The sequence below is a fragment of the Vulpes vulpes genome, chromosome 1 (assembly GCF_048418805.1).
Source record: "Vulpes vulpes isolate BD-2025 chromosome 1, VulVul3, whole genome shotgun sequence".
In the NCBI taxonomy this organism is placed as follows: Eukaryota; Metazoa; Chordata; class Mammalia; order Carnivora; family Canidae; genus Vulpes; species Vulpes vulpes.
In genome coordinates, this window is record NC_132780.1 from 984,666 (window position 1) to 1,011,891 (window position 27,226).

Consider the following 27,226-nt stretch of genomic DNA (forward strand, 5'->3'; position numbering starts at 1 on the left):
AGCAAGTGTCTCCCTCCCCCACCCGCACCCCCACCGGCACCCCGGGGCTGGGGGCTCCGCCAGGAGCTGGGGGCTGCAGCCCGGAACTCCGGGGAGGGAGAGGGACAGCGAACAGGGAAACCAGGAGCACGAGGCTTCTGGCGGCAAGTTGGGTGAAGGACACACAGCGGGGCAGGAGGTGGAGAGGAAGTGCGGGGGGCGGGGTGCCCCAGACTCCGTGTTCACCGGGGACCCTGAGGTTCTAGGGAGGGAGGAGCACCCCGAGGGCGTGTGCGCGGCGCAGGGCAGCTCCCGCCGAGGTGAGAGAGGACGTGGGGGCGGACGTGGGGCAGCGGCCGCGAGGGCTCCGGTGGGGCGCGGGTCCGCGGGCGAGGGAGCCCCAGGGCAGCGCTGCAGCCGGCCCGGGAGCCTTCAGCCGGAGGGGCGGCCCGGCCCCGGGGCCCCAGCCGCGAGGAGGTGGCGGAGCGGCCCCCAGGGCAGGCGCCGGCGGGTCAGCCCCACCACGGCTGCGTGCACGAACGCGCGCTCGGAAGGTCGGGCGGACGCGCGGCCGGGGCTGCCGGCCCAGGTCGTAGGCCCACGAGCAGGCGCGGTGACCTTGGGCACAGGCCCGCCCCGGCTCCCGGCCCGGAACCCTGCGTCTCGGGGGCGGGGAGGACGTGCCGGGAGGGGCAGCGCGCGGCGGGGCGGCGGCCGGCGGGACCCCCGCTCCCCGCGGCCCGCCCGCACCCTGCGGCGCGCCGTGTTTACATCCCCCGCGGGCCGGCCACGCGGCCTCCCGCCGCCCCCGAGCCCCGGCCCCGGCCCCGGCCCCGCCCCCCGCCGCGCGCGCCAGCCGGCCGCCCGCCTCCCGCCTCCCGCGTCCCGCGCCGCGCCGCACCTCGCGCCGCGCAGGCCCGGTGGCTTGGCCCCGCCCCGCGCAGGCCCCGCCCCTCCCCGGGCAGGCCCCGCCCCGCCCCCGTCCTCCGGCGCGCAGGCCCCGTCCGCTGGCCCCGCCCCCTCAAGGCTCCGCCCCTGAGGCTCCGCCCCCGCAGGCCCCGCCCCCCGCAGGCCCCGCCCCCGCGGTCCCGAGCGCCTCTGCCGGGCTGCGCGGCGGCGGGGCGGGCCTGCAGGCGGCGGCGGGGCGGGCCCGGGCCCTGGGGCGGCCGCTGAGGGGCTCGGAGCCGGCCGGGGCGGGGCGGAGGCTGGCGGGAGGGAGCGAGGGCGGGCCGGGGGCCGGTTCCGCGCGCAGGGATTTTTAAATGTCCCGCTCTCGGCCGGGCGCAGGAGCAGCCGGCTCGGGCGCCCGCGCGGTGTAGGGGGCAGGCGCGGATCCCGCCACCGCCGCGCTCGGGCCGCCTCCGCCTCCGCCTCCCGCCGCCTCCCGCCGCCGCCGCCGCCGCCGCGGACAGGGCTCGGTGAGGGCCGGGCCGGGCTGCGGGGCTGGGGTTCCCGGGGTGGGGGGGGGCGAGCCGGGCCCGGGCGCGGCGGGACGCGGGGTGGTCCCGGGGCTCCCGGGGGGGGGGCGGGGGCGGCGGGGCCCCGGGCGCGCTGCGGACCCGGCGCGGCGGGTGACAGGCCCCCCGGGCCCATCGGCCATTTTCCCGGCCGGCCCGCAGCCTCCCGCCGCCGCCGCCGCCCGCGCGGGGGGAGGGGTGTCCGGGGCGCGCGGCCGCCCTGCCCCCCCCGCCCGCCCGCGCCCTGACCCCCGCCCGGCCTGTGCCCCAGGGCCCGAGATCGCCCCGCGTGCGAGCAGCCATGCCGAGGGAGAGGAGGGAGAGGTGAGTGCCCCGTGGCTGCGCGGCGCGGGGCGGGGGCGGGGGAGGGGGAGGGGGAGGGGCGCCCAGGCCGCCGCGCCGCGCTGACCCCGTGCCCCCGGCCGGCCCGCAGGGATGCGCAGGACCGGGACACCATGAAAGACGACGCTGGCACCGACGTGTCTGCGCGCTCCAGGAAGAGGAAGGCAAATGTGGCCGTGGTGAGTACAAAGGAGACAGGTGGGGGAGGAGACCCCCGTCCTGGCTGTCCCGGCGGCCTTACCTGGCGGCCCACCCCCCCCCCCCCCCCCCCCCCCGGGGCCCTGCCTCCCTGTGCGGATGAGGGTGCGTGGCACTGCCTTGGGCCGCAGCGGTGCCCGCAGCCTGACCAACTTTCTCTCTCTCCTCTCTCTCTGTTTTTTGTCTTTGGACCGTCTGGTGTGTTTCCTTGGGGGCTGGGGGTCGCCCTCCGTTAGTTTTTGCAGGATCCGGATGAAGAAGTTGCGAAAATTGACAGGACTGCAAGAGGCCTGTGCGGCGGACAGGTAGGTTCACATGCCCACCGGCCGCGAGGTCTGCCCGCTGCGCCTTGTGCTTTAGGTGGACGCTCAGTCCAGCTGCGTCCTGCTGGAGGTGTTCCTCTACCCATCTATGGGATCCACAGGCTGAGGCCTGGCGGGTCGGTGGCGTTGGCCTCAGCCAACGGTGGGACCCCAGGAAGGCGTTGGGTTCCTCACCCGCACCTCCGAGGTTACAGATAACCCGCTGATGTCCCGAAGAACCAGAGTGGACATCAAATAACTCAGTCCTCTCCTTTTGCCCTTGAGGAAACTCAGACTCAGGGCAAGAAAGTGACCCAGAGTCCTGTGCAGGCCTAGGGCGGAGTCCATCCCCGAGCCCTGTCTCTAGGCGGGGGAACTGGGGGAGGGCTCCTGACACAGAGCTCTCCGGCGACTGATGCGGGGGTTTGTGTGTGTCCGTAAGCGACCCCAATTCTCCCCGTCCCCGCTTCTGTCTCTGGGTCCTGGTGCTAAGGACCTCCCTTCCCCCCGCCACCCCGTGAGCAGCAGGTATGTAACTCCCCCCGCTTCTGGAGGTCCTCAGCCCGTCCTGCAGTCACCTACAGTGAGGACTGCTGTCCGGGGCCCCGCCTGGCCTCAGCCGGAGTATCAGTGGAACATTCTCTGTGATGATACCTGTGTCTCAACACATCTTTTAAATTGACTAGGCCATTTCTCTTGTCTCTCCGTCATGGAGTTGCCGCCAAATTTCCTGCGTGCTCGTGATATCGTTACAATATCAGCAGTTCCTAGCAGAAAAAGCTTGCGTTATCTTCCTACCTCCAGAAATGGCTGGAGACTGTAGTTAGGGCTCCAGTAGGGGAAGCAGCCTATCTCCAAACTAGCGGGTCAGGCCTTCTGACCCTATCACGGAGAAAAGCTTGAGTGGGAATAGTATCTGAGCAGAGCGCTCTGGTCCCAACTAGGTTAGCAGTGGGCAGCACGTCGCTGTGCTGGGCACTGAGCAACAGCTGTGGCAGCTGGTTCTGGCAGAGTGAAGGGCTTTGAAGCGGTGGGTGTGCAGGATAGTTGTCGTCCCTGCATGTAGACCCTAGAAATTAGCATTTCTGGGGAGATCGACCTAATATCGAACAAGGGGTTGATGATTTCCTTCTCATTAGATGAAGAAATACTTTCCTTTAGGGAAGGAAATAAGACATTCCTTTCTTTTCTTTTCTTCTTGAAAAAACAAAAAACAAACAAACTTTAAGCAGGTTGATTTTTATGAGCCGTGGTAAAGTGGCTCTCCACTTTGTGAAACTCGGGATTGCTTATTTTCCCAGCTGTTTTGGGAATTGAAATTTCTGAGAGTGAAGCGAAGGCATCCATATCCACTTGATGGAGTAGTTTGTTCCCCAGGAGGATCGGAGCAGTGCTAGGGTGCCTGAAATCGGGCTGTGGGCCTGTCCCCAAAGTGTGCACATCGATAGCTGTGGTATTTAAATGCTCCTATCATTTCCCACTAACGAGAAGGAATTTTCCTGGTTGTTCAGAGATTAAGGACAACAGGTTTCGGTACGTTTTGTAGAGCAGATAGCTTGAAGATTGCCCATCTGTATCTATGGAGCACTCGTTCTGGTTTTTCCCTGTGTAGATTCATGAAGCTAGAAGTTTGGGGTAACACAATTATCACACGGAGTTTTTGTCAGGAGTTCTAGTTCAGCCCAGTACAGCCCGGAGCTACTTGTGGCGCATTATGCTAAACTCCTTATAAGTGCTTCGTCAGGACACAGAGAACCTTTGAGTGTTACCTTAGGCCTTTCCTAATCAAAAGACTACCCTTTTATCTGAAATCCGTTCAGCATATCCGTTTGGTTGTTTAACTTTTTGCAGGAGACCCACCTTTTTAATAGAAGTGAAATCCTGGACTTTGTAGTAGTCACTTCTCAGCACCTGACTGTACATAGGTAGTTCTGTTCTTAGTTAAAAGTGGCATAAGGGGCCGGGGGTGTTTAGAAATAGTCAAAATTGGTGTCTTGCTTTTATCCCGGTCCTTCCTAAAGTCGGATGGATCTGGCCTCTTTGAAACCCAGCGTAAACCCGAGACTTCGACTTCATTATTGTGCCTCACGTGCTGGATCCTAAAGGGTCCAGGTTTCCGAACCACTTGTGGCTTGTGGGTCATCCAGTCTGTCTATGCACTGCGGTTTGGGAACTGCTGCCATTTTATCCTCAAGGGCTGCTCTCAGCCCTTTCAGCCATCTGGCTGTAGAGGGTGGCACCCAGCTTCTGCCTTCACAGCTAGAATTCATTCTCGAATGAAGAGCAGCTTGAAGCAGTTGTAATGTGACTCGTTTTGAGTCAAGGAAATGCTACCAGCACATGAGACTAGAGCTGGAAGGGGAGGTTGCCCTTCTGGAACAGCTGTTGGCAGGAGTTGTCATGGTTAATTTGCATGCCCAATTCTTTGCACCCTGGGTGGAGAAGAGCTTTATCCTGCTTTGCTCTTCTCAGCACACTGAAAGCGCTCTGGCCGCCTCTGAAAGTGGCCGGTGTGCTGTGCGCGCCCCACTGCCGTATCCTCCAGGCAGCACCTGGAGCCCACATCCCATGCTCATTTCTAATTGTCCCGTTTCTTCTCTGGTCAGCCTTAATGAGCTGTCTGCTTTAAAACAAAAGGCCAAGAGTCTCAGACTTCCACAGGACTTCTGTGCTGGCGGGATTGTTACTTGCCGCACTGCCCACAAAATCACTCTTACGACTCAAAAAAAAAAAAAAATCCATCGTAGGCTTCTTTTCAGAGTAGGACAATAAACAGAGCAGCTTGAAGAAGAAAACTTTGTAAATGGCAAAAGGACCTATTTTCCAGTAGGTCCGATATTTTCCAAATACTGAAAATCGAATAAAATTAAGTACCTAGAATCTTGGAAAGGAAAGCATATTGTTTGCGTTTTTAATGATGGTTTATTCCCTTATCAGTTCTTGGATCCTCATTCCATGCAAGACTTTGGGGGCAGGATTCAAAGGTCTTCAGGGGTATCTGGCTTCTATCTCCACGGACTTCTTAGTATATCCTGTGACCATTCCTGGATTTGGTTTTAACTAGGCAGATATTCTTTTTGTTTTGTTTTGAGTTAAGGAAAACAAAAGGTCCTCGTTATGTAACATATTAGGCTGGTCTTGCAACCGGGAGATGTCACATTTGGTGGTTTTACGCCTTAAGAGGGGGACACTAAATATAGATGGTAATTTACATTTTTGGTCTTTACGCTTGTGAATGTGCAGTGCGCATGTAAATATACTTTTATTGGAATTCTTTCACTTTTAAGAAGTTTTGGTAGATTAGTTGTACCTGTTTAAAAAAAAAAAAAAACAAATCTTTGAGTTGTGACCAAATAATCCCACAGCATACCTCAGAGGTTATGCCCAGTTTCTCACCGAGCTGCAGGTGGATTTGTATAGGTGGTGGTGGTGTCGATTTTTGTACTCCTAAGAGCTGTTTGCATTTTGTCTTAATCCCTCCTGGGTCCATCTTCCTGCTCAGATACTGGTTTGACGGCGACAGTGTGGAGGATAAAATGCTACTGACTTTGTAGTTGTCTTAGATACTTACTGCATAGACTCCTAAGCCAGTGGCAAGTGAAACGAAAGCTTGGAGTCCTTACTGTGGCTTTTACTTACTCGTTCCATCTCCATCCTCATTTAGGCCAGAATAGGTATTTAGGCCTGGAGATTGCTCTCTAGTGTGAAGATATTTTCTGTTTTACTGGCTGTTCTACAAATCACTGGATGTACACATAGCTGGTTCCTGTCAAACATTTAAGAATCTGTGTTTTCTTCTACAGCCTTGGGACAATAATCCTGCATGTGAAAACCCCTGCTCCTTGATTCCCACACCTGACAAAGAAGAGGATGAGCCAACATACCCAAGTTCCGTGTGTGGACCGCAGAGCTTCATGCCCTCCAGAGCCTCGCCGCTGCCTCTACTGAAGTAAGTTGCCTGCCACGTGCCTTCCAGGTCTTTTGCTCCTTGTGCACAATCTCACCAAGTCAGTGTGGACGCATAGTGACGCCTACTTCTTGTCTTTCACTTGGTTTTGTTTCTTGTAGCTGGGCAAATAGAGACGAGGTCTGGAAAATTATGCTAAATAAGGAAAAGACATACTTACGGGATAAGCACTTTATGCAGCGGCACCCCCTCCTGCAGCCCAAGATGCGAGCAATTCTTCTGGATTGGTTGATGGAGGTGAGCTTGAGTCTTCCTGCCCACTGGAAGCATTGACCACTTCTAGAACCTTCTGGGCTTTGATGACCTCTTTGTGTGTCTTACCCCATTGCCACTTTTCTGTGTCTCCGAAGTACCACTCTTTTGCTTGGGTTCTTCCGTAGAAGAATTTCTGAAGTCTCTTTACCTCTTAGATATTTTGAGGTTGGCATTTAATTTTTTTTCTCCCAAGTTCAAATAATTACAAAAGTTCTCTTTTCCACTGAACTGTAAATATTGATATTTGGTCTTTAATTAAATTGCTTTTGAATCTATCCGGTGGAATGCAGATAACAGCTGTTTGATAGCCACTATCATAAGTTTTAAAAATACATGAACAGGCTTATCTTTAACAGTCAGAAAGCTTACATTGTTCTTTTTTAACTCCTTGGAGTCCATTTCTCTTTCCCCAAGGAATAGCATCGTAAAAAAATAATGTATTCAGATCTTTTATTTCTCTGCAACAACTGGTCAAAAGGACAAGTATGACAAATTGTGATGGATAATTGTTAGACAGCAAAAGCTATTGTATGGGCAGTGGTGCCTCTCCTGAGAGGACGCGTGTGTGACCCAGTAGTGCCTGCAGGGGCACCGGGAGGCACCGGGAGCCTTGGGTGGTGGGATGTGGGCTTTCTTCTGTGATGCTGAAGGACCTCTCAGGCAGCTCCGTCTTATGAAAAAGGAAGGACATAAGGAAGTTGAGTGTCTGAGTGTTCCCTAAAAACAAACGCGGTTAGGTACTGTTTGGAGAGCCTCTACTCCCGGGCTCTGCGCACCCCCGTTAATGCTCATCGTAGGCTCAGATCCCCTGCTGCCAACTCGCTGGGTATGGGTCTTTGTCAGGCAAGTCATTGAAGCTAGAATCTTGGTTTTCTCATCTGTAATATTTTCTAGCAGTATTTTCCTTACAGAGTTTGTACGGCCTAGACGTGGTATGTGTGAACTGCAGCGTACGTGGTTGGCGAGAAAAGACGGCTCTTCTCACTGTTACTAATTTGCTTGTCTTTTCGTTATTGAAAAGCCAACATTTTCTGTACTGAGCTCTTTGGCAGGCCTGCCTACCCCAGGCCTCACACGTGCCCTTCTGGGCCCCCCGAGACGTTTTATAATCCCTCGAAACATTAGATGGAGGATGCTTCACTCTCCTAGGCGGCAACTCACTGGACGTTGTGACTGAGAAGTTCCACTTTATATACCGCAGTTGAAGCCGTATACTTTAAGGAAGGTTTTTCTCAGAAAGTCAACCAAAGAAAGTCATGTAATACCACTGAGAGGATAGGCCAGAAGGGTGACCTTTGGGTGCTCGGTGGGACGAAGCTGCAGGCATGTGGACCGTGAGCCGGGCGACGGGGGTCTGAGAGCTTGTTCCTGAGCGGACGGATGCTCCAGTTTCACTTCTGACCTCAAAGATGCCCCAGCTTGGACCTTAGAAATACTCTTTAGTGATTGATGGCATTTTCTGTGAAGGTTCTGTTTGCTGTTTCTCTGGGGCCTCTTCTCCCTGTTCACCCCATGAGATGCAGCGGCACAGGGAAGGCCTGTAGGAGCGGCAGTTTTCCGAGCGCAGTCAGACGTTCGATGCTGGTGAGGAGCTGGGGCCCAGTGTTTCCTTGTCCTCAGCTCCCTCGCGTGCACCCCCCACGCCCTCTCCGCAGTCCTGTGAGGTGGGCCGGGCAGGCACGGTCCTGGTGTTAGGGTTTGAGACCATCGTTCAGTCTTCCCATGAAATGCTCCTTCAGCCTATGAACACGTGCTCTTACTGGGGTATCGATCACAGAACGTTGAATCCTCCTCTCTGAGCTCCACCCAGGTTTTCGCCCCTGCTTGTGCCCGGGGACCAGCAAGTAACAGTCCTTTCAGAAAAGCAAAGTTCCTCTCTCTCGATTGGGTTCTCTGGTCCTTCACCAAAACTCGCGGCAAATTTTGTTTGTTGGCTTGTTTTTGTCCTTGTTCCTCAAGTAATTGTTCTAAAACTTACTCAATATTTTTTCAGGTGTGCGAAGTCTATAAACTTCACAGAGAGACATTTTACTTGGCACAGGATTTCTTTGATCGGTATATGGCAACGCAACAAAATATTGTGAAAACGCTTTTACAGCTTATTGGGATTTCATCTTTATTTATTGCTGCCAAACTTGAGGTAAATCATTTTCAAATATTTGTTACGTGGCACACTTTGTTTCTTGAGATCCCCTGAGATGACCGGAAGAGGCCAAATGCTTGTCTGCGTTTTTCTAATTCGAGGTCGTCCGAAGTATAAAGATACGTGCAGAAAGGGCTAGAAATCAACCAAGAAGTGAGAGAAGTAGCGAGTGTATAAAACGCTTAGGTTAGTGTAGTTCCTGGTAGCCCAAAAATTGAACTTTGACCCAAGAGGACTACAGTTTTGGTGTGATTAGAAGGGTGGATGGGCCCAACTTTCAAACGTGTTGCTAAAGGTATTTAAAAGGTGACCATTTCAGAAATATCCCCACCGAGTAAAAGCTGTATTTATGTCTATTTATTGGTAACAGTGGGTGTTTCGTTTCTTTCACAATAAATGCACTTTGATCAGTGGAGGAGCTCCTGTATTTACTCCGTGGATGTTCCCTGTCTCTTTCCAGGCTAGTGCACTAAAAACAGTAACTTTGGAAGTACATTGTAAGTTAGAAGTATTAGAGATTCTTGCTAATTGTTTCTCCCTTTTATTTCCTTTTAGGAAATCTATCCTCCAAAGCTGCACCAGTTTGCTTATGTTACAGATGGGGCATGTTCAGGAGAGGAGATTCTTAGCATGGAATTAATCATTATGAAGGTAGGTTACAAGGTAATTTTTCAGTCCTTTTTTTAAAGTGCATACATAATATCTTTTCCACATTCCGTGTGAGTGCATCTGAGAGGAGGTCTCCCGCTGGACACATTGTGGCATGGAATGTGGCTGCGTTTTGAACTCCTTGAGAGGCCTTCGGGGAGCAGAAATGTCTTTTTCTTCTCTCAGCCATTGGTCTCCTTTCTCTCGGTTTTCCCTTAGGCTCTTAAGTGGCACTTAAGTCCCCTGACCATTGTATCCTGGCTGAATGTATATATGCAGGTTGCATATCTAAATGACTTATATGAAGTGCTCCTGCCACAGTATCCCCAGCAAATCTTCATACAGATCGCAGAGGTAAGCGGCTCCGCTCCCTTGGGGGCTACCTACCCCACTGTGAGCCTGAGGAGCCCTAGAAGGGATGGATGGTGGCCGGCCGTGTGCTTCAGCCTCTTTTCTGCTCCACAGCTTTTGGATCTTTGTGTCCTGGATGTTGGCTGCTTAGAATTTCCCTACGGTGTACTTGCTGCTTCTGCCTTGTATCATTTCTCTTCGTCTGAATTGATGCAAAAGGTTTCAGGTACGTTGGCTTTCCGGTCCATTCACAAGGTGGATTAAACTTACAAACCGATTGAGCCTAAAAGTTACCTTCATTGCAGGGTATCAGTGGTGTGATATAGAGAAGTGTGTCAAGTGGATGGTGCCGTTTGCCATGGTCATTAGGGAGACGGGAAGTTCAAAACTGAAGCACTTCAGGGGAGTTCCCGCTGAAGACGCACACAACATCCAGACCCATATAAACAGCTTGGATTTGCTGGTCAGTAGTGTTCCTTCGTGCCCAGATAAACTCATAAACTGCCTAACCAGCCTCCGCACGCCTCTGCAGGCAGGCGTCAGATAGGCTAGAAAGACCCCAGTGCTTTTAGTTCCTTGAAAAAGAAAACTTGCACTCAACAGATGCGATGCCTAAATAGCACGGAGACCAGAGACCTTGTCCATCGCTCCCTGCCGTTTGTTCCCCCGCTGCCACAGAAGGGCACACTCAGCACGCCGAGCCCGAAGGATCGGGTCTTCCATTTTCACGTTTCTCGCTTTTATTCCCAACAGGACAAAGCCCAAGCCAAGAAAGCCATATTGTCTGAACAGAATCGGATTTCTCCGCCCCCCACCGGGGTCCTCACTCCCCCGCAGAGCAGCAAGAAGCAGAGTGGCGGGCAGGACACGGCGTGAGCACACCAGCACTCTCCACCAAAGACCGTCGGGCGGGCGCGCCGCTCCGAGTTCTCTGCCGCGCCGTGGCCGAGGCGCGCGTTAGCTTTTACACATATTTAAGTGGAAGAGCGCGTCTCTTCTGCAACCGAAGTGTTTCCGTGGATGGCATTGGACAGGGAGAAGTGTTTTTTATTGAATGCTTAGGTTTTTTTAAATAAGTGGGTCGAGTACACCAGCCACCTCCAGAACACCAGTGAGTGCTCCAGATGCTGCTAAGGAGGGTGATACTTGACTTGATTGACTATTCACGCAGATAACAAAGGCTTGAAGTTGCAGAGCGCCGTGTTGCTCTTGGTCTCCCCTTGCATGTGCTGGGTTGTGTGCTGTTGAGCAGGGCTGGTAGTTGTGAGCGTTGTGATGTGGAGCCCACACCCAGCGGTGCTGGGGGCCTGCCCTTTTCACACTATCCGTTGACAATGTATAATGCCTTTGATGAACTGTTGTTTTGTAAGTGCTGCTATGTCTATCCGTTTTTTAATAAAGATAACACTGTCTTTGAGACAGCTGGTTTTATGAGCTATGTCTGATCATTCAGTTAGAAGTCATCTTCGAGTGTGGCTCTATCGAAGTCTCTTTTTTAATTTCATGCTTCTGAAAGCTCACACCTTTCAAGCAAATATACTTAAAAGAAGACTTCTGAAGTGAGCCTTAGGTACAGCCTCCAATTTGGCCTTTCTTCCGCATTGCCCTGCGCAGAGGCTGCTCAGGTGGGGTTCGCGGGCGGGCCGTGGCGGCTTGAGAAGCGGTGTCTGCATCCAAGGGGATTCTTAGGTATCACCTCTGCCCTGCAACAGGCCCAAGGTCATACAGCATCTGTAACTGGTGTTAGTACTGTCTTCGTCCTCACCCACATCTTAACCTAAAGGACTTCTGTTTGGAGAATTTGTTAACAATGTAGGAGGCTTAAAACTATACTCCAAAGACGAAAATGTAAAATAGAATCCTATGCAGCTCGAGGCCAGACGTCGCCGTGTGGTCTGATCCCTGACGCTGATGGAGTCCCCGAGTGCCTTGCTAACGAGGAGGTCCCCGTTCAGCTCACACTGCATTTTGTCGAACATTTGCACAGGCGTCTCGTCAGCTTTTGTGTCTCACTTCCTTGCAATGGTTCGGTGTATGTACGGGTTCATAAGAAGGGAGGGTGAATGAGCAAATAAATCCCACTTATTTTCAACTTGGTATTTTATCTCATTTTGTAAAACTCTAAGGAGGAAGAACAGCCATTTTAAATCATTTATGTGAAGTTGGAGAGAGACCCTACTCCTTTACATTGTGATGTTACAGTTTGGCAAGTTTTATTTTTTTAATGTATTTTTTATTTTTATTTTTTAAATATTTCTTAATATTTATTTATTCATGAGAGACACAGAGAGAGAGGCAGAGACACAGGCAGAGGGAGAAGCAGGCTCCTTGCGGGGAGCCCATGCAAGACTCCATCCCAGGACCCCAAGATTACGCCCTGGGCCCAAGGCAGACACTCAACCCCTGAGCCACCCGGGCATCCCTCTGGCAAGTTTTAATACAGCGTTCCTAATAAATGCATTCAATATAAATCTACATGTACTGGTGTTTAGTCAAATGGTACTCCAAGCTAATTATTTCCTCATTGGAGGCAGAGACGCTCCCACCTTAAAAAGCAGGGAATTTTTAATGGTGACCGTGTGTAATGACTTTCTGGAAAGATCTTAAAAGTGGTTAATTTACATTCGGCATTTTGTGTGCAAAATTATGGCACTGAGGACATTTCGGTTTTCAAAGCCTTGGATTGGTTTCAGGGCTTGACACACGAGGGGACGGTGGTCTGAACGCAGGTCTGGGGTAACACTTCAAACGCGCTTTGGCCCTTGTGTCGCAGAGCGTGGCCGGACCTGCTGAAATGATTATGCAAACCCGAGAGTGCTGCATTTCTGGACATCGGGGCTCTTTGTTTTTGTTTTAGTCATGGCAGTGTTGCCACGGGCAGCTCTTGTAATCATCGGTGCTAATACAGGATCCGGCCTGGGTGGATGAGTGAATTCATAGTAATGCGTCCTGTGGCTCTGCCAGGAACCGTGACAGCCACTAGGAAGGAACACCAGGTTTCCGTGCTTCAAGGCGCTCTTCCTTTTGCCTTGTGCTTTTTCCTTTAGTCATCAGCACAAACGTTGGTCCCTCGCTGGTCGGCTCCGCATACGCGTTTGCTAAATCACTATCTTTGTTCTGCAATTCAGCTAAGCCCAGCTGAGGCCAGGTGATGCCAAACCGACGACATCAGGGTGAAAATGGGAGCTCTGGTCAACCTGGGTGAGCAGAAAGGCCCCAGAGAAGGGGGTGGCTTGGCCCCTGAGTGCGACTTCCTTGTGTTAGAGGAGAAAGAGCAAGTTATTGAGCCGACCGTGAAGGCTGACTGGATTGTGGTTGAGCAAACCACATCCTCGTGTCACGCCCCGGCCCACAGGTCCCTCGCCAGACCTCCCACAGGTGCTCCGTGTCTCCGTCCCCTTGCCGGAGAGCGAGAACACCGGTCCTCGGGTAGTGGGTGTTGACGGCCTCCCAATGCCATGCTCCCCGGGGACGTGCACGGCTCACGGGTGCGTGGATTTCACACCACGTGGCCACGTGGTGCTAAGGTTCACGCGGACGTTCAGCAGAGGAGTAAAGCTGCTGAGCCCTTTGAGATTTGGAGCAAGATGTACCCCGGGCCTCCCCGGCACAAACGAGATTGGAGTTTATTCGGGCAAAATGAGGCTCTAGCTCAGAGCAGGGTTGCAAAGAGAAATCAAATCTGATAATGTCGAGTCATATTTACCCAACCGTGCATTTTCCTACCACATGCTCAACGTTTTGAAATTCAAATCACATTTATACCTTGGACATTGTTAGGAGACTATTTTTATCCGTGCTGTAATCATCTAATTGGCTGATTACAGGTCTCAAATTGCCACAGAGAACTCAATTTTTGAAAGAATTGTCCTGTTTGATCAAATATGTTATTCAAGCAAAGCAGTCATTGTTGCACAAGGTTACCTGCCAGCGGAGCTAACCAGGAGTAATAGCATTAGCGGCCTGCACTTAAAATCAAGCATTAGCTAATCTGCCGGCGACAATGGAGGCTTAAATACAATTTGCCGCGGATACTTCAGGTCCCGCGCTGACAGACAATTGCATTTCGTATTCAATGAGCACAGGTTTTTCCTACCTCATCCCGATCCCTAACGTGACTCCGGAGCCTGCGCCGCGCTCGGCTGCCTGGGCCCCCAGGGACCGTCCCCCGGGAGTCGGGGGAGGATGGCGCTGTCCCCCGTCCGGTCGCGCCCCCTCCGCACCTGGCCCGCCCTGCCGCCTGCCCGGCCGACACCAAGTCCCCAGAATGGGCGGCACGGACCGCAGCGGGCTCAGCTGCTGGGGGCGGCCGGGCTGCGAGCGGGTGCCCTCCCTTGGGAGCACCCCCTGTGCGGGGCACCCCAGCTCTGGAGGCGAAAGACTGCGGGGTGCAGCCACGGGGTCAGGGGGCCGGGCCCGGGCTCCTGCTGTGTCCCCCCCCCTTCCCCCCCACCCCGGCCCTGAGTCAGCCGAGGAAGCAGGCGATGAGGCGGGGAGGTGACCCCGTGGCCCCGGCGGCAGGGAGCTGGGGGCCCCGGCTCTGGGTGCCGGGGACCCGCCACATGCAGCCGCCGTTCTTCCCGGCCCGCCTCCGCACACACCACAGAGACTTCTGTCCCCGCACCTCTGCCTGTAGCCCACCTGCAGCCACGAGGCCCTCACTGCCACCGGGGACCGCCTCTGTCCCCGTCCTCCTGTCTCCCGCCGCGGGCTTCTGTCCCCAGGCCACACAGCCTCCCTGAGGCTGCCTGAGGCCACCCAAGGCCAGCTGAAGCCGGCTAAGGCCACTAGAGGCCACCTGAGGCCACTTAAGACCACCTGAGGCAACCTGAGGCCACCTGAAGCCAGCTAAGGCCACTAGAGGCCACCTGAGGCTGCCTAAGGCCACCTGAGGCCACCTGAAGCCAGCCAAGGCCACTAGAGGCCACCTGAAGCCAGCTAAGGCTGCTAGAGTCCACCTGAGGCCCCCCAAGGCCACCCGAGGCCACCCAAGGGAAACCCTGGGGCATCCTGGCCACACCCAGCACAGCTGATGCCCCTTCCCTCGGCAACTCCTCCCCTGTCCCCTCCCTCCAGCCACACGCCAAGTCTCATCCCTTCCAGGCCTGACCCGCCGCCCCCACGGTCTGGGCCAGCTCACCACCGGCCGGCCGCCTCCCAGGCCCACTGCCTGCTGCAGCTCCCGCTGATCGGCCTCCGTCTGCCCGCGCCCCAGGGACTGCGCTCTTGGCCGTCCCCGGGGGGATCCCTTACTCCACGTCCGTTTTTCACGCCCGGGGAACTGGGGCAGCAACGCGCGACACATGCGGGGACCCAGTCGGCTCACCGGCCACCGGGGACCGCGGAACTGCACAGCAGGGTCGGTTCACACGCACCGGCGGGCGCTAAAGTTCAAGTGCAGAAAACACTACGACCCACCTGAGACCCAGCGCCGGCTTCACGTCACTTTTCAAGGAACATGACGTTAAAGACGCCACGGAAGGGCCGCCTGCCTCCCCGCCGCGTCCCACCGCCTTCCTTGCTCCTCAGAGGAAGCAATCACCCCAAGGCCTGTGTGCATGGTTCCCACACGTATTTTTAGACTTTTGTCATTTATATTTGGCTCCATGAGCCACAGACTTACAGGGACACTACTCTGGGTGTCCTAAAAGCTCACACAAGTAGGATCACACTGTACCGACGACCACACCACTTCCTGTTGTCTTTCAACCTTATTTTCAGGACGTACCCACATGGACACGGGCAGGGGCGGAATTTTTAAATCTTTTATTTATTTTTTTTTAAAGATTTGTTGTTGTTGCTGTTATTCATGAGAGACACAGAGAGAGGCAGAGACACGGCAGAGGGAGAAGCAGGCTCCGTGCAGGGAGCCCGACGCGGGACTCGATCCCAGGACTCCAGGATCACGCCCTGGACCAAAGGCGGCGCTAAACCGCTGAGCCACCCAGGGATCCCTTTTTTTCTTAAATTTTTAACTGTGGTGAGGTTTTCCCTTGTGTGAATGCCCCACGGTGTACACGGTCCCTCCCAGGCTGGCCCACGAGCCGCGAGCACCTCGTGCACACGCGTGCCGTGGGTGTGCACCCCTCCAGGGCACATCCCCGGGCCCGGAATGGCCGTGTCAGAGGGCACGTGCTCCCGCGGCTTCACCCGACGTGGTTGGCCAATTCCCCAAATTGCGCCCGTTTCCACTCCCCGCGCGGGCATCACAGTCCCTGCCTTCCCACGGCTGCTCCCGCGCGCGCCGTCTCTTGACCCCGTGAGCGCTGCTGTCACTGAGCTTTCTTGGGTTTTCTCTGACTACGGGAGAAGCAGCACGTGTTGGATGCGATAAATTAGACTTCCGCCGACACGCACAACATCGAAGGTGAAGAACCCCCGGAGGTGCCATTCCTAACAGTTTTGGCGTTGAAACAACTCCAGAATCTTTCCTGTGCGTACACTAACCCTTGAAGTCACAAAATATTTACCGAATTTTTGGTCCACGACAATTGCATCCGGTCATACCTCCGAAGTCATTTAAAACGCACGTGGCCTCACAAACCCAGCCCGTCGGGCTCCTTCCTTTTCAGCGACTGCTTAGCAACTGACCTGTGGCTTAGCCAGGATTTCAGGGCCCGGCACCTGCGGGCACGCCGGAGACTCCCCCTCCCTGAATGAACAGGGCGATGCGTTGGTTCTTACCCTCTTACCCGTGGAGTCGCCTTCGTTCAACCTCCTGCGCTCCCACGCGTGGGGAGTACTCGCCATCTCCCACTTGCAAAGGCCCAACATTCATGTGGAAAAGCCGGACTCCGCGGAAGCGAGGCAGGCCCCTGCTGCCGTTCCTAGTGTTTCCTCCGGGCCAAGGAGCCACACGCCATCGAATTCCAGTTCCCGGAAGGGTCACGGGAGTGGGCTGACTTACCAAGGCCCGGACTCCAGCGCATCATCAGACAGAGAGCTAGGCGGACAAGCCCATCCCTCCCGTCATCCAGAAAGTTCTCTGTGTCCCTCTCGCTAAGCACCTAACCAAGTCATTGCACCTGGTTGTAGACAAGGAGCACTCCATGGTGGGAGATGCCGCAGCGGCCTGAGGCACCCCCCCCAATCCTGGGTCCTCTGTCCCTCCCCTGCCCTGGGGGTAGGAGAGGCTGCTGCCCGCGGGCGTCTGCTGTGTTTGGGCTGCATAGATGGTGCTGAAATGTTTGAGCCGACACGTGAAACTTGGGCGAGCCCAGATCATGTGGTGGGCCCCGGCCCCCGGCGGCCCGGCCTGCAGGGCCCACTGAGCCCCAGGGCCCAGCACCCCTGCCCTGGCCCGGGACTCCCTGCCCCTCATCACCACCTACACGCCGCCACTCTTCCGGAGAAGACGGATAGCCCGTACCCCAACTCTATCGAAAGCAAGGAAACACAGATGGGGAGAGTAGAAGGGTGCAAGCTAAGCGACACAGAGAGCATATCCCTCCCTGGACGTGCAGAGCTTTTGCGCGTGTTTAAGGTCAGGGCAAAGCACCTTGGGGCCTTGTCACCCGCCTGCTTCCACCGGCATTTGAGTGTCCAGATTCCTGGGTCGTCCCTGGCTCTCACCCCAAGGGCTGTGGGGCTTTCAGCTCCTCTCTTACCTGCCTCAGGCCTCGGGCTCCGCAGCTGCCCGGTGGGCGGCACCTTCTCCCAGCGGGGGCCCTGCCCCCCAGGAGGAAGAGTGGCTTTCTGTTTCTCTTCAAAGGCTAGTCTTCCAGGTGCTGATTAAAGACGGGGCTGGGGTGTTTTTAGGTTTGCAGTACACTTCAGGGAACTTGCCTGCTTCCTGTCATGCAAAGGACGTTGAGGTTTCGTTTCTCTAGATGTGGAGGGTGGGTGGGGGGCCAGGGCGACGGTGCGCAGGGCAGAGAGCAGGCCTGCACGCAGGTGGGCTGAGGGCTGCCCACCACCCCCTGGTCCTGCAGGCTGCCTGGTGACCCTCGGGGTGACCTCTGACACTCAGTCCATCTAGGGCATGTCAAGGCCAGAGGTGGGGCAAGTGTGATTCCAGGGCTGCATCCACAAGACGCCCCCACTCACCCCCCCCCGCCAATGATCCAAAGGTTGGTGCCTGAAAGGGAACCGGCCCTGCAGGGTGGCCCTCGACAGGGTCCTAGGTGGGAGGACCTTGGGCCCGGCTTGGCTTTGTTCTTCCTTGAATGGAACCTCTTGCGTCACTGCTGGAAAATGCTCTAATTCTGCCCTGGGAGGGAGAGAACGGAGGCATCACAAGACATATTGCAGCAGAAAAAGATGAGTTTTCAGATCCTGGGAGTGATTTTTCTGCACCGTTCATTTTAGCGACGTCCAGGGAGTGGAAGGAGAGGGCTCGTCTGTGGCCGAGATAGATGCAGATGCCAATATAGAATTCACGGGAGCACAAAAGGCGGGCCGGGCGGGTTTTATTAATTATATTTCTTTTATCCTCATAACAATGGCATGTCAGTAATCTACACTGAATGTGCCCAACTGATGCTAATGACTTCATCCTTTTGTTTCTGTGTTTTTTTTTTTTTTCTTTTAAAAAGGTCTGTCTGCCCCGGCTACTCAGCCCGAGTGAGCCGGGAGCCCCGCGGGGCCCTGGAGGCCGTCCCCTGGGCCCCGCCCCGTCCTTTCTGTGCCTGGGCAATGCCAACAGCAGTCCTGGCTGGAGGTGGCCTTTTGCCGTGTCCCCAGGCCCCGCGGCCCTCCATCCCGCGGTGCCATAATCCCGGTGCGGGTCCTCTCCGACCTGGGCACGGAGTCCTCCGGGAGGGGCGACAGGCAGGTGCGTGTGGGACTGGGTGTGGAGCAGTATCTCAGAGCCGCGGACCCCTCTTAGTGCACCTCAAAACCCATCCGCACCCAAGGGTTCTTTTTGAAGCACGAGAGATGAATAGGTTATGGGTTGCTCTCTCCCCACCACCCCTATTGGTATTAGGTTTCATGATTTGGCCTGAGTTAGGGAAGGGGGCATGTGCTGGAACACCGCGATGACTGAAGAGCCACAGCATTTGCCCACGTCTGTCATCGCCCTCCCGCCCCGGAGCCCGCAGGGAGTGGTCAGGAATGGCACCGAAGTTTCCAAATGGAGGTGCACTGAACCTGTGTCCTCCCCTTCTGCCCGGAACCACCCCATGAGGGGCTGCCGCACACCTGACCCAGGATAGGCCCACGGGAGGCATCCAGGCCGAAAACAAGGTTTCCTGTGACAAATCGAAGCTTCTGCTGTTGTTTGGAGACTAACTTCACAAGCACGAGACGCGTGGGCTGGGGCACAGCCTGCGGGCAGCCGGGAGTCAAGGGAGAGCCCCGAACTAGGGATCTCACCTGGAACGGCCCGGAAAGGGCTTTCAGAATGGGGTTTGGAGGACCCTCGGCCCCCACTTCACACCGATAGCCCTCCCCAGCACAGCCCTGGTGTGCGGCAAGGGCCTGGGGGCCAACGCGGCCAGCCCCCTGCGGCTTGGACAGGGCACTTCTGGAAGTTCCCTGCAGGGGCATCACGGTGTTCTGCGGCCGACGATGGGGACCAGGGCCATCACCGAGGCTGGGTGCGCTGGCGCAGGCTCAGGGAGGTCGTTTGGGAGCAACAGGCCACAGCTGAGGGGCGTGGAGCTCCTCCTCCACCCGGCCTCTACCCTCCCGACGGCCTCTGGGCAGGCAGCGGGGCTGGTTTGCGGGGCTGGTGCCCGGCAGCCTTGGTGGCACCAGGGCTGAGAAGACCGACCACCGAGCAGGGGCTGATGCCCCGCGGGGTTGGGGGCGTCCGCTCACCCCGAACACCTGCTGGCCCCGGTGCGCACTACGGAAGCTCCAGCGGCATTGCCCCAGCCCGGGAAGCTCGGGGGCAGCCTGCGAAGTCAGCCTCCGGTCCCTGCCCCCGCAAACCGGCTCCTGCAGACGAGCTCACACCTGCAGATGGCCCCTCACACCAAAAGCAGAACCAGCAAAGCTTGCGATCGCGGGCCTTCCCTCTTCTCCGGACGGGCGGCCGCTGCACGTCGGGGCCTGGCCCTCCCCGGGGCTCCTCGGGCTGTGCTCCCCGAGGCAGTTCTGGGTGCCTGAGCCTCTGGAGTGGCGCATGGGGCTACGGGGTAAGCGAGTCAGAGCGAAAGCCCACCCCTCACTCCGCTGCCCGGGACTGGCTGCTGCACCCGCCAGCCGGGCCCGGAAGAACCGAGGGCGTGGAGCAAGGCCTCAGGTAACTCGGGAGGAAGAGTGGGGCCACAAGGCTGTGGTGGGGGCCAGGGGCACGGGGCGGGGAGGGAGAGAGGACACTCCAGAGCCCCCGAGCCCCTCCGCACCCCGACTAAGCACAACGGTTGGGAGGACTCAAGTCTTTCCACCAGGGTCCACAGGAGGGGCTCTGGCCCCGGGGCCCAGGAAGCACTGGCCCAGGGAACACGCAGCCAGGGGCCGCGGGTCAGGAAGGCCAGCATGGGGCCCTGACAGGGCCCCCCAGAGATGCTCTCCAGAGAGCTGCGGGTCAGATCCACCCGCGAGGAGTCCTGTGGCCCGGAACCCCCAAGTCTCCAGCCAGACAAGATAAAGAGGTTTAGCTGCAAGTGAAACAGAATCCAAGCAGGAGAAACAAGGAATTCATGGATCCTTTTGTCTGGACAGCCCGGGGGCACACATGGCTCAGGCATGGCTGGATCTGGGCGTTTGTATGCTATCCTCAGGATTCTCTCTCCCTTGCTCCGCTCTGCTTTGCTCTGTGTGCACGTCCTTCCCCAAGTGGCACCTGCCAGCATCTCTGGGCTGATAATCCCACCAGCAAGCACCTCCTTCCCGGAACCTCTAGCCAAAGTGCTGAGGATGGCACTCCTTTCTCCAGCACCGGTCACATGACCACGCCTTTGCTAATCACTGTGGCCAGAGGGATGCAGTGCTCTGAGTGGCCAAGCCGGGGCCGCCAGGCCCTGGGGCAGGGTTGGAGTGACCCCATCTAAACTACCTGAAAAAGTGAAGGGACGCTGTTCTGAGAAAGCAGCAAATACAGAAACAACAGAAACCCTGGGAAACAGAGGTTGACAGCAAAGATCTGAAGCTGATTCAAAAATCCTGCTTCCAAGAGCAGGCTCCTTCTTGCTGCAGGTGCGTGGCCCACCGTGCCAGGCCCAGGACGCAGGGAAGGCTCTGGACACCCCTGTGAGGCAGCCTCCCCAACACCCGGCCTCGGGGGTGGCAGCAACCCTGGCCAGCAGGCAAGTGGGCAGGAAGGAGGCAGCAGGAGGGTTCAGCTTCTGGGGCACCCCACAGGCCTGTAGCTGTCTTGACCTGTCTCGGTGAACGCATCGGCACCAGTCACTGTTCCAAGGTGCCTGCGTGGAACCTTCCATAAAACAGACCTTGACGTCAGGGGTTGGGCTTGGATTCTGACAGAGGGAAAACATGGTTCCCAGCCAGAGTGTGGGTGCTCGCCCACGGCGCCCACAGCACTTTACCAAGGCTTCACTTAGTCACTGAACTCCCCCACCAGCCCAGTTTAAGGAAGAGGAAATTGAGATGGGATGGTTCAGCCTCTTGCCCAGCGTCAAATGGAAGCCGGTAGGCGGCCGTTTCAGGTGTCTACACTGCACGAGATGCCCAGGATTGCCTGAATCCATTAACTAGTTTATATGAACTCCAAAATCCAACCCAGGGTTGGGCCCAAGCACCCTCCCGGGACCTGCAGGCCCTGGGGAGCCCCAGCTGCAGGCGCTCCTTCCCGATGCTGGGTGCCGCCCACGGAGCCAGGCAGGGCCCCTCCCGGGGCCAACAGGCTCCTCTGTGAATCCCCAGGAGCACTGTCTGCCCCGCAGGCCTCCACCACTCCCCACCCTGGCGGCCCAGGCCTCATGTGGTGCCTCGGGGCAGGGGTGCGCAGTGGAGATGCGGGAGACCAAGCGGGAGGAGGGAGGGAAGGAGGAAGGGGAGGAGGAGGAAGAGGAGGAGGAGAAGGAAGGGGAGGAGAAGGAAGGGGAGGAGGAAGAGAAGAGGAGGAGGAAGAGGAGGGGGAGGAGGAAGAGGATGAAGGGGAGAAATGGAGGAGGAGAAGGAGGGAGGAGGAGGGGGAGGAGGGACAGGAAGGGGAGAAGGAGGAAGGGGAGGAAGAGGAGGAGGAAGGGGAGGAGGAGGAAGGGGAGGAGGAGGAAGGGGAGAAATGGAGGAGGGGGGAGGAGGAGGAGGGGGGAGGAGGGAGGAGGAGGGAGAGGAAGGGGAGGAGGAGAAGGAGGAAGGGGAGGAGAAGGAGGAGGAAGGGGAGGAGGAAGAGAAAAGGAGGAGGAAGGGGAGGGGGAGGAGGAGGAAGAGGACGAGGAAGGGGAGGAGGAAGAGGATGAAGGGGAGGAGGAGAAGGAAGGGGAGGAGGAGGAAGGGGAGGAGGAAGAGAAAAGGAGGAGGAGGAGTAGGGGGAGGAGGAGGAGGGGGAGGAGAAAGAGGAAGGGGAGGAGGAGGAAGGGGAGGAAGAAGAGGAGGAAGAGGAGGAGGAAGGGGAGGGAGAGGAGGGGGGAGGAGGGGAGGAGGGCGGGGGCAGGGTAGCCGGCGGCGGGGAAGGCCCCAGCGCCCCGGGCGCTGCCCGCTGCTGGCGGACAGACAGGCGGCCCCGAGCTGGGGGGCCTCCCCCGCGCGTCCCCGCCGCTCCCGCCCCACGGGTGGGGACAGGACGCCAGGACCGCCCGGGGCCCAAGCGCCGAGGACCGGGCGGCGCCGCTCGCTGCCACGTGGCCTTGGAGGAGCTTCGCCGCCGCCCCGCGTCCCACCTGAGCGCGGCCGCGCCCGCCGCCGGCTGCCGCAGGGTCACCACGACCTCGGGCCGGGCCCGGCGCCGCGGAGCCGACCTCGGGGCCTCCGCTCCCGCCGCCGCAGGACGCGCGCCCGAGCCGCAGCCCCGCCTCCCTGCGCGCCCGCCCCGCCCCCGCGCCGCTCCCCGCCCGGCTCCACGTGCGTCGTGTTTACCCACGTGACGCCGCCCGGCCCCGCCCCCGCCCGCCCCCGGCCCGCCCCGCCCCGCCCCGCCGGGGCCGCGGGAGCGCGGCTGAACCTGGCGGCGGGGCCGGGGCGCTGGGTCCGCGCGCGCCTGGGGCCGCCCCGACGCCCGCCGCGGGGCCTGAGGGCCGCTCCCGGTGCAGGCCAGCCGGGCCGGCGAGGCGAGGGGCTCCGCGGGGCGCTCCGCGGGAGGGCCGGGGGCGGGGCCGGAGCGGCGGGGGCGGGGCCGTGCCCGCGCAGGCGCTCCGCGGGCCGGGGGCGGGGCCGGGGGCGGGGCGAGGCGCGCCGGGGGCGGGGCCAGCGCCGGGGCGGGGCCGTGGAGCCCCCGAGCCCGGGGCGCGGAGGTGCGTGCGCCGCGGGGTGCAGGCCCCCGCCCCCGGGCCGCTCTGCGGTCTCGGCAGGGCCGCCCCTGCTTCGTGCCCTTCCCCTAGACTTCGGGCCGCCCTCGGCCCCCGGAGCCCCTGCGCGGGCGGTGCGGCCCCGCCCGGCCTCCGCCCCGGGCCTCTCGGGCCTCTCGGGCCTCTCGGGCCTCTGCAGCAGCCCGGCCGGGCCCCCGCTCTCCCCTCCGTGGGCCTTCCTGCGCGGCAGGAGCGTGGTCCTCATGCCTGCCCTCACCGCCTTAAGTACTAGCCTAAGCACCCCCCCCCCCCCCCCCCCCATCTCTCCAGCCTTTTGAAAGTCAGAAAGAGGAGGGACAGGCTGGCTCAGTCCATGGAGCCGCGCCTCCATCTCCTGGGCGTGAGTTCGAGCCCCTGCGTGGGGGTAGGAATTACTTAAAATAAATAAATAAGGAAATACAAGTCAGAAAGAAAATAAGGATGTTTTTCTGGCCTGGCCACTCTTCAACATGGTACCTGGTGGTCCTGGCCAGTGCCCTGGAGTCAGAACACAGGGAGATACAGGACTGGAAGCAAACAGGCAGCTTCTCCTCCTCCCCCTCCCCCTCCCCCTCCTCCTCCTCCTCCTTTCTTATTTTGATCTTTTAACAAGTTTAGTGCTTATAATACAGTTTTGTTGCCCAATTCCTGCAGTGTGTTTTAGATCCCCAGGACTTATTTATCTACATGTGGCAAGTATGTGCTCTTAAGCAACATCTCTCTCATTCCTCCACCCCCAGCCTTTGGTAACTACCATTCCACTCTGTTTTCCAAGGCTTTCTGTTTTGTTTTGTTTTTTAGATTCCACATATAAGGGATATCATAATAGTTTTTATCTTTCTCTGTCTGACTTATCTCCGCATAATGCCCTGGAGGTCCACTCATGTTATGGAACCTTGTTTTTATGGTCAAATGGTTATCAACATAGAAAACAAGAGAATCAACAGACAAATCAATTCACCTAATAAGAACATTGCATAAGAGTATTTTACACAAGATCAGAATATAAAGTCAGTAGTGGGTTCCTCTGCAATAATAATACATTTCTCAAAAATGCAATGAAGATAAGATGCCTTGTACAATACTGAAGTATTTAGAAATTTGTTAGGAACCTAACAAAAAAATGTACAAGACATGTAAGGAGCTAAATCTAAAATTCAGCTATGTGGATGGTTTTTAAAGACCTAAATGCACAGATAAATAGTGGGATGATGCCTTAACCTTGAAAGAATGTAAGTGATCTGTTTATTCAAAGAAATTTCAGTAAAAACTCTAGCCTGATTGTGTTGAAACTGGGGAAACTGACTCTGTAATTTATACAGAAGAATAAAGATCCATGGTCTACAAAGACAGTTTTGAAAAAGAAAAACTAGGGGAAGGTCTCGTTCTTATAGGTGCTAAAACAGGTTTCAAAACCATAGTAATTGAAGTAATGTGATATTGGGACAGAAGCAAATAGATAAGTGGAATAGTTTGGAGAGTCCAGAATAAATTCGTTTAAATATGGTAACTTGGCATGTGATAGATGAAATCACGAATTATTAGAGAAGGGCTAGATTATTTTGTAAATGGCGCTGGAAATACTGACTTTCTATAATGGAGAAAAAATAAAATTTGGATTCCTACCTCCTACCACATGCATAAACTCCAAATAGATTAACTATCTAGTTAATTACAGGTAAAAATATAAAGGTAATAAATTAGAACGTAGGAAATATCTCTGCAATAGGAAAGGATTTATCATTACCTCTAAAGCTTAATCCATGAAGAGAAGCATGATGGATTTGACTAGAGCAAAATCGAAAATGTTGCTTTTCTATAAACAAAATCAACATGGGGGTGATAAGCTAGGAGAAGATATTCTCCGTGCCTTAAACCAACAAAAGGCTGTGACTGGAATCATCAAGGAACTTCTGAAAATCAGTCCAAAGTAGAAAAGGAACCTTAAATAAGAAAAAAAAAAAAAGGCAAAGGATCAAAAGGCAGAGGGAGAATCAGTGTGGCTAAGGGTGTGCAAACAAGGCTCGCCCTCACTGGTGACCAGAGGAAGGAGACTGAGCCGCTGTACCCCGCGAACCCATACAGTCCAGCAGGTCAGGTGAGGTTAAGTGCCGGCTTGGGTGGATGGCAGAGGGCGTGACGGGCGCAGAGAAATGAAGTAAGTACGTACCCTTGCAAGGCTCCAGCTGGGGTGAAGCACGTGAAGGCTGAGGGCACAAACCGTAGGGGCGTGTTGCTCTTGGGGCTGAGTCTCCACTGGAATGACCTGAAGCTGCTGCCTTAGTTTGCTCCCTGGGCAGCATTGGCCTCCCCTGAGTCCTGGCCCCGAACCTGTGGATCCAGCAGTGGCACTCGGGTGTGTGCCGAGGGAGACTTCCTCAGAGGCCTGCTTGTGACAGGGACTCTCGTGGCGGACGATGAGGATTGGCCAGCATGGGCCTCTGGGAAGGGGGGCAAAGCCTGGGGAAGAGCTGTGGGCAGGCCAGGACTGCCATCCTGGTGACGTCCGAGTCTCGGAGGGCTTGTTGGTGTCTGAGCCTCTGGGATGGGTCCTCCTGCGCCTCCCACCAGGGGTGCACTTGGATTGGGCAGGGGGGCAAGTTGGAAGGTGCCCTAACTCCCTTGTGAAAGATGGAGCGTATTTTCTTTTCTTTTCTAAGATTTGTATTTATTTATTCATGAGAGACACAGAGAGAGAGGCAGAGACACAGGCAGAGGGAGAAGCAGGCTCCATGCAGGGAGCCCGAGGCCGGGGCTCGATCTTGCGGCCTGAACGGAAGGCAGCCGCTCCCCCGCTGAGCCCCCCAGGTGCCCCTGAGCGTATTTTCACTTTCATATAAGGAAGCAGAGGGTTCAAGGTCTCGGTGCGGCGTCAAGGCAGAAAGGATCTAGAGGGCAGATCTTGGACTTCGGAGTTTACACGCGGAGCTTCTAATCTGCCTTCTACCTTGCAGAGATAGGAACCTGGGCAGAAAACCCAGCCGCAGTGAGCCCTGGTTTGCTTCCCGGTGAGATGGAAATAAAAATAAGGCCGGACTCAGAGAGTTGGCATCAGGAGTGAAAGGAGGGAGGGCATCCGAAGCCGTGCCCCCTCCTCCCCCACCAACCAGGAAGTGCACCTCAGGAGTTGGGGACAAAGGTGTGCATCAGGTCCGGGTGACTCAGAGCCGGACCCCTCCTAGCTTCAGAGTTGAGGCCGTGCTTCGAACCAGCGCTCTTGGCTGTTGGCCGGCTCTGGAAGCCGTGGAGAGTGTCGTGGAGGTGACGGGGACCGTAAGCCCTGACCTCAGGCCACCGTCCTGACAGCTCTCGCGTGGGCTCCCAGAGAGAGCGCTGCATTTGCTTTGTTTAGGTTTATCTTGTATTGGAATGGGACACAGAGCCACACTGCAAAATCCTCACCGTGTTGGTAACAGTGCCGGGGGGGGGGGGGGGGGGGGGGCACCCAGGCCCCACCGCCCTTCGCGGCCCGCCTTCCCCTCCACCTGGTAAGGGGCTCCTGGTTTCCGCCGGCCACCGGCGTTCCTGCTCTCGGGCTATGGGTTTGAACCGGCTGATCCCAGGACCAGCTATGCAATTTGTGGGGCCCTGTGCAGGATGGAAGCGCAGGGAGCCTCGTGCAAAATCGCTGAGGAAGGCAAGAGGCGGCCAGCAGGGCGTTGGGCCTACGTCGGGGTGCCTGACCCAGGCCTCCGATGACCTTCGGAACTTTTGCGGGACAGGGGCTCTCCCTCTGCGGAGACCGCTAGCACAGTGGGACCGGAGCTGGAGCTGCTGACCGCCATCATTGTCCCCTCCGGAGGAGAAACCCGGGTGGGGAAGCCAAGGCCAGGAGGCCGCGGGCTTCCGGAAGGTCATGAGAGACCCTCGGGCTCCCGCCGGCCCTTCCCTTCCTTCCTGAGCTTCGGCGGCTGCGGGCACAGCCAAGGTCATGGTGCCCGGAGCCCTGCACCCCGTCTTTCTATGCCAATCCACTGAGTGATCGAAAGGCAGAAAGTGTTATATCCCGCTATTCATTCATTCATTCATTCATTCATTCATTCATTCATTCAGCTGTTGAAAAAAATGCTCCTCTTCCCCACCCCCCAAGTTTTTATTTGAACTCCAGTTACTTAGCATACAGTGAGATGTTCGTTCCGGGTGTAGAAATTAGTGATTCAACCCCATGTGCAACACCCAGTGCTGGTCACAAGTGTGTCCTGAGTCCCCGTCACCTCCTTCACGCGTCCCCCACCCGCCTCCTCTCTGCC

At 56.8% G+C, this 27,226-nt stretch overlaps 1 protein-coding gene across 3 annotated transcripts; it reads left to right on the forward strand.

Moving 5' to 3' along the window:
• The first annotated feature begins 201 nt into the window (after positions 1–201).
• On the forward strand, positions 202–11,073 carry CCNE1 (cyclin E1). 3 transcript variants are annotated; one of them, XM_072749626.1, is made up of 12 exons: positions 202–299; positions 1,708–1,760; positions 1,870–1,957; positions 2,213–2,281; positions 6,082–6,227; positions 6,347–6,482; positions 8,494–8,640; positions 9,199–9,294; positions 9,511–9,645; positions 9,757–9,868; positions 9,948–10,105; positions 10,396–11,073. In XM_072749626.1, exons 2-12 carry the CDS (start codon positions 1,738–1,740, stop codon positions 10,516–10,518), a joined length of 1,233 nt encoding a protein of 410 aa, XP_072605727.1. In that variant the 5' UTR covers positions 202–299; positions 1,708–1,737; the 3' UTR covers positions 10,519–11,073. The 3 variants fall into 3 exon arrangements, with proteins under 3 accessions (XP_072605727.1, XP_072605736.1, XP_072605741.1); XM_072749635.1 differs by lacking the exon at positions 202–299 and adding an exon at positions 1,272–1,397; XM_072749640.1 differs by lacking the exon at positions 202–299 and adding an exon at positions 1,604–1,634.
• Positions 11,074–27,226: the final 16,153 nt, after the last annotated feature.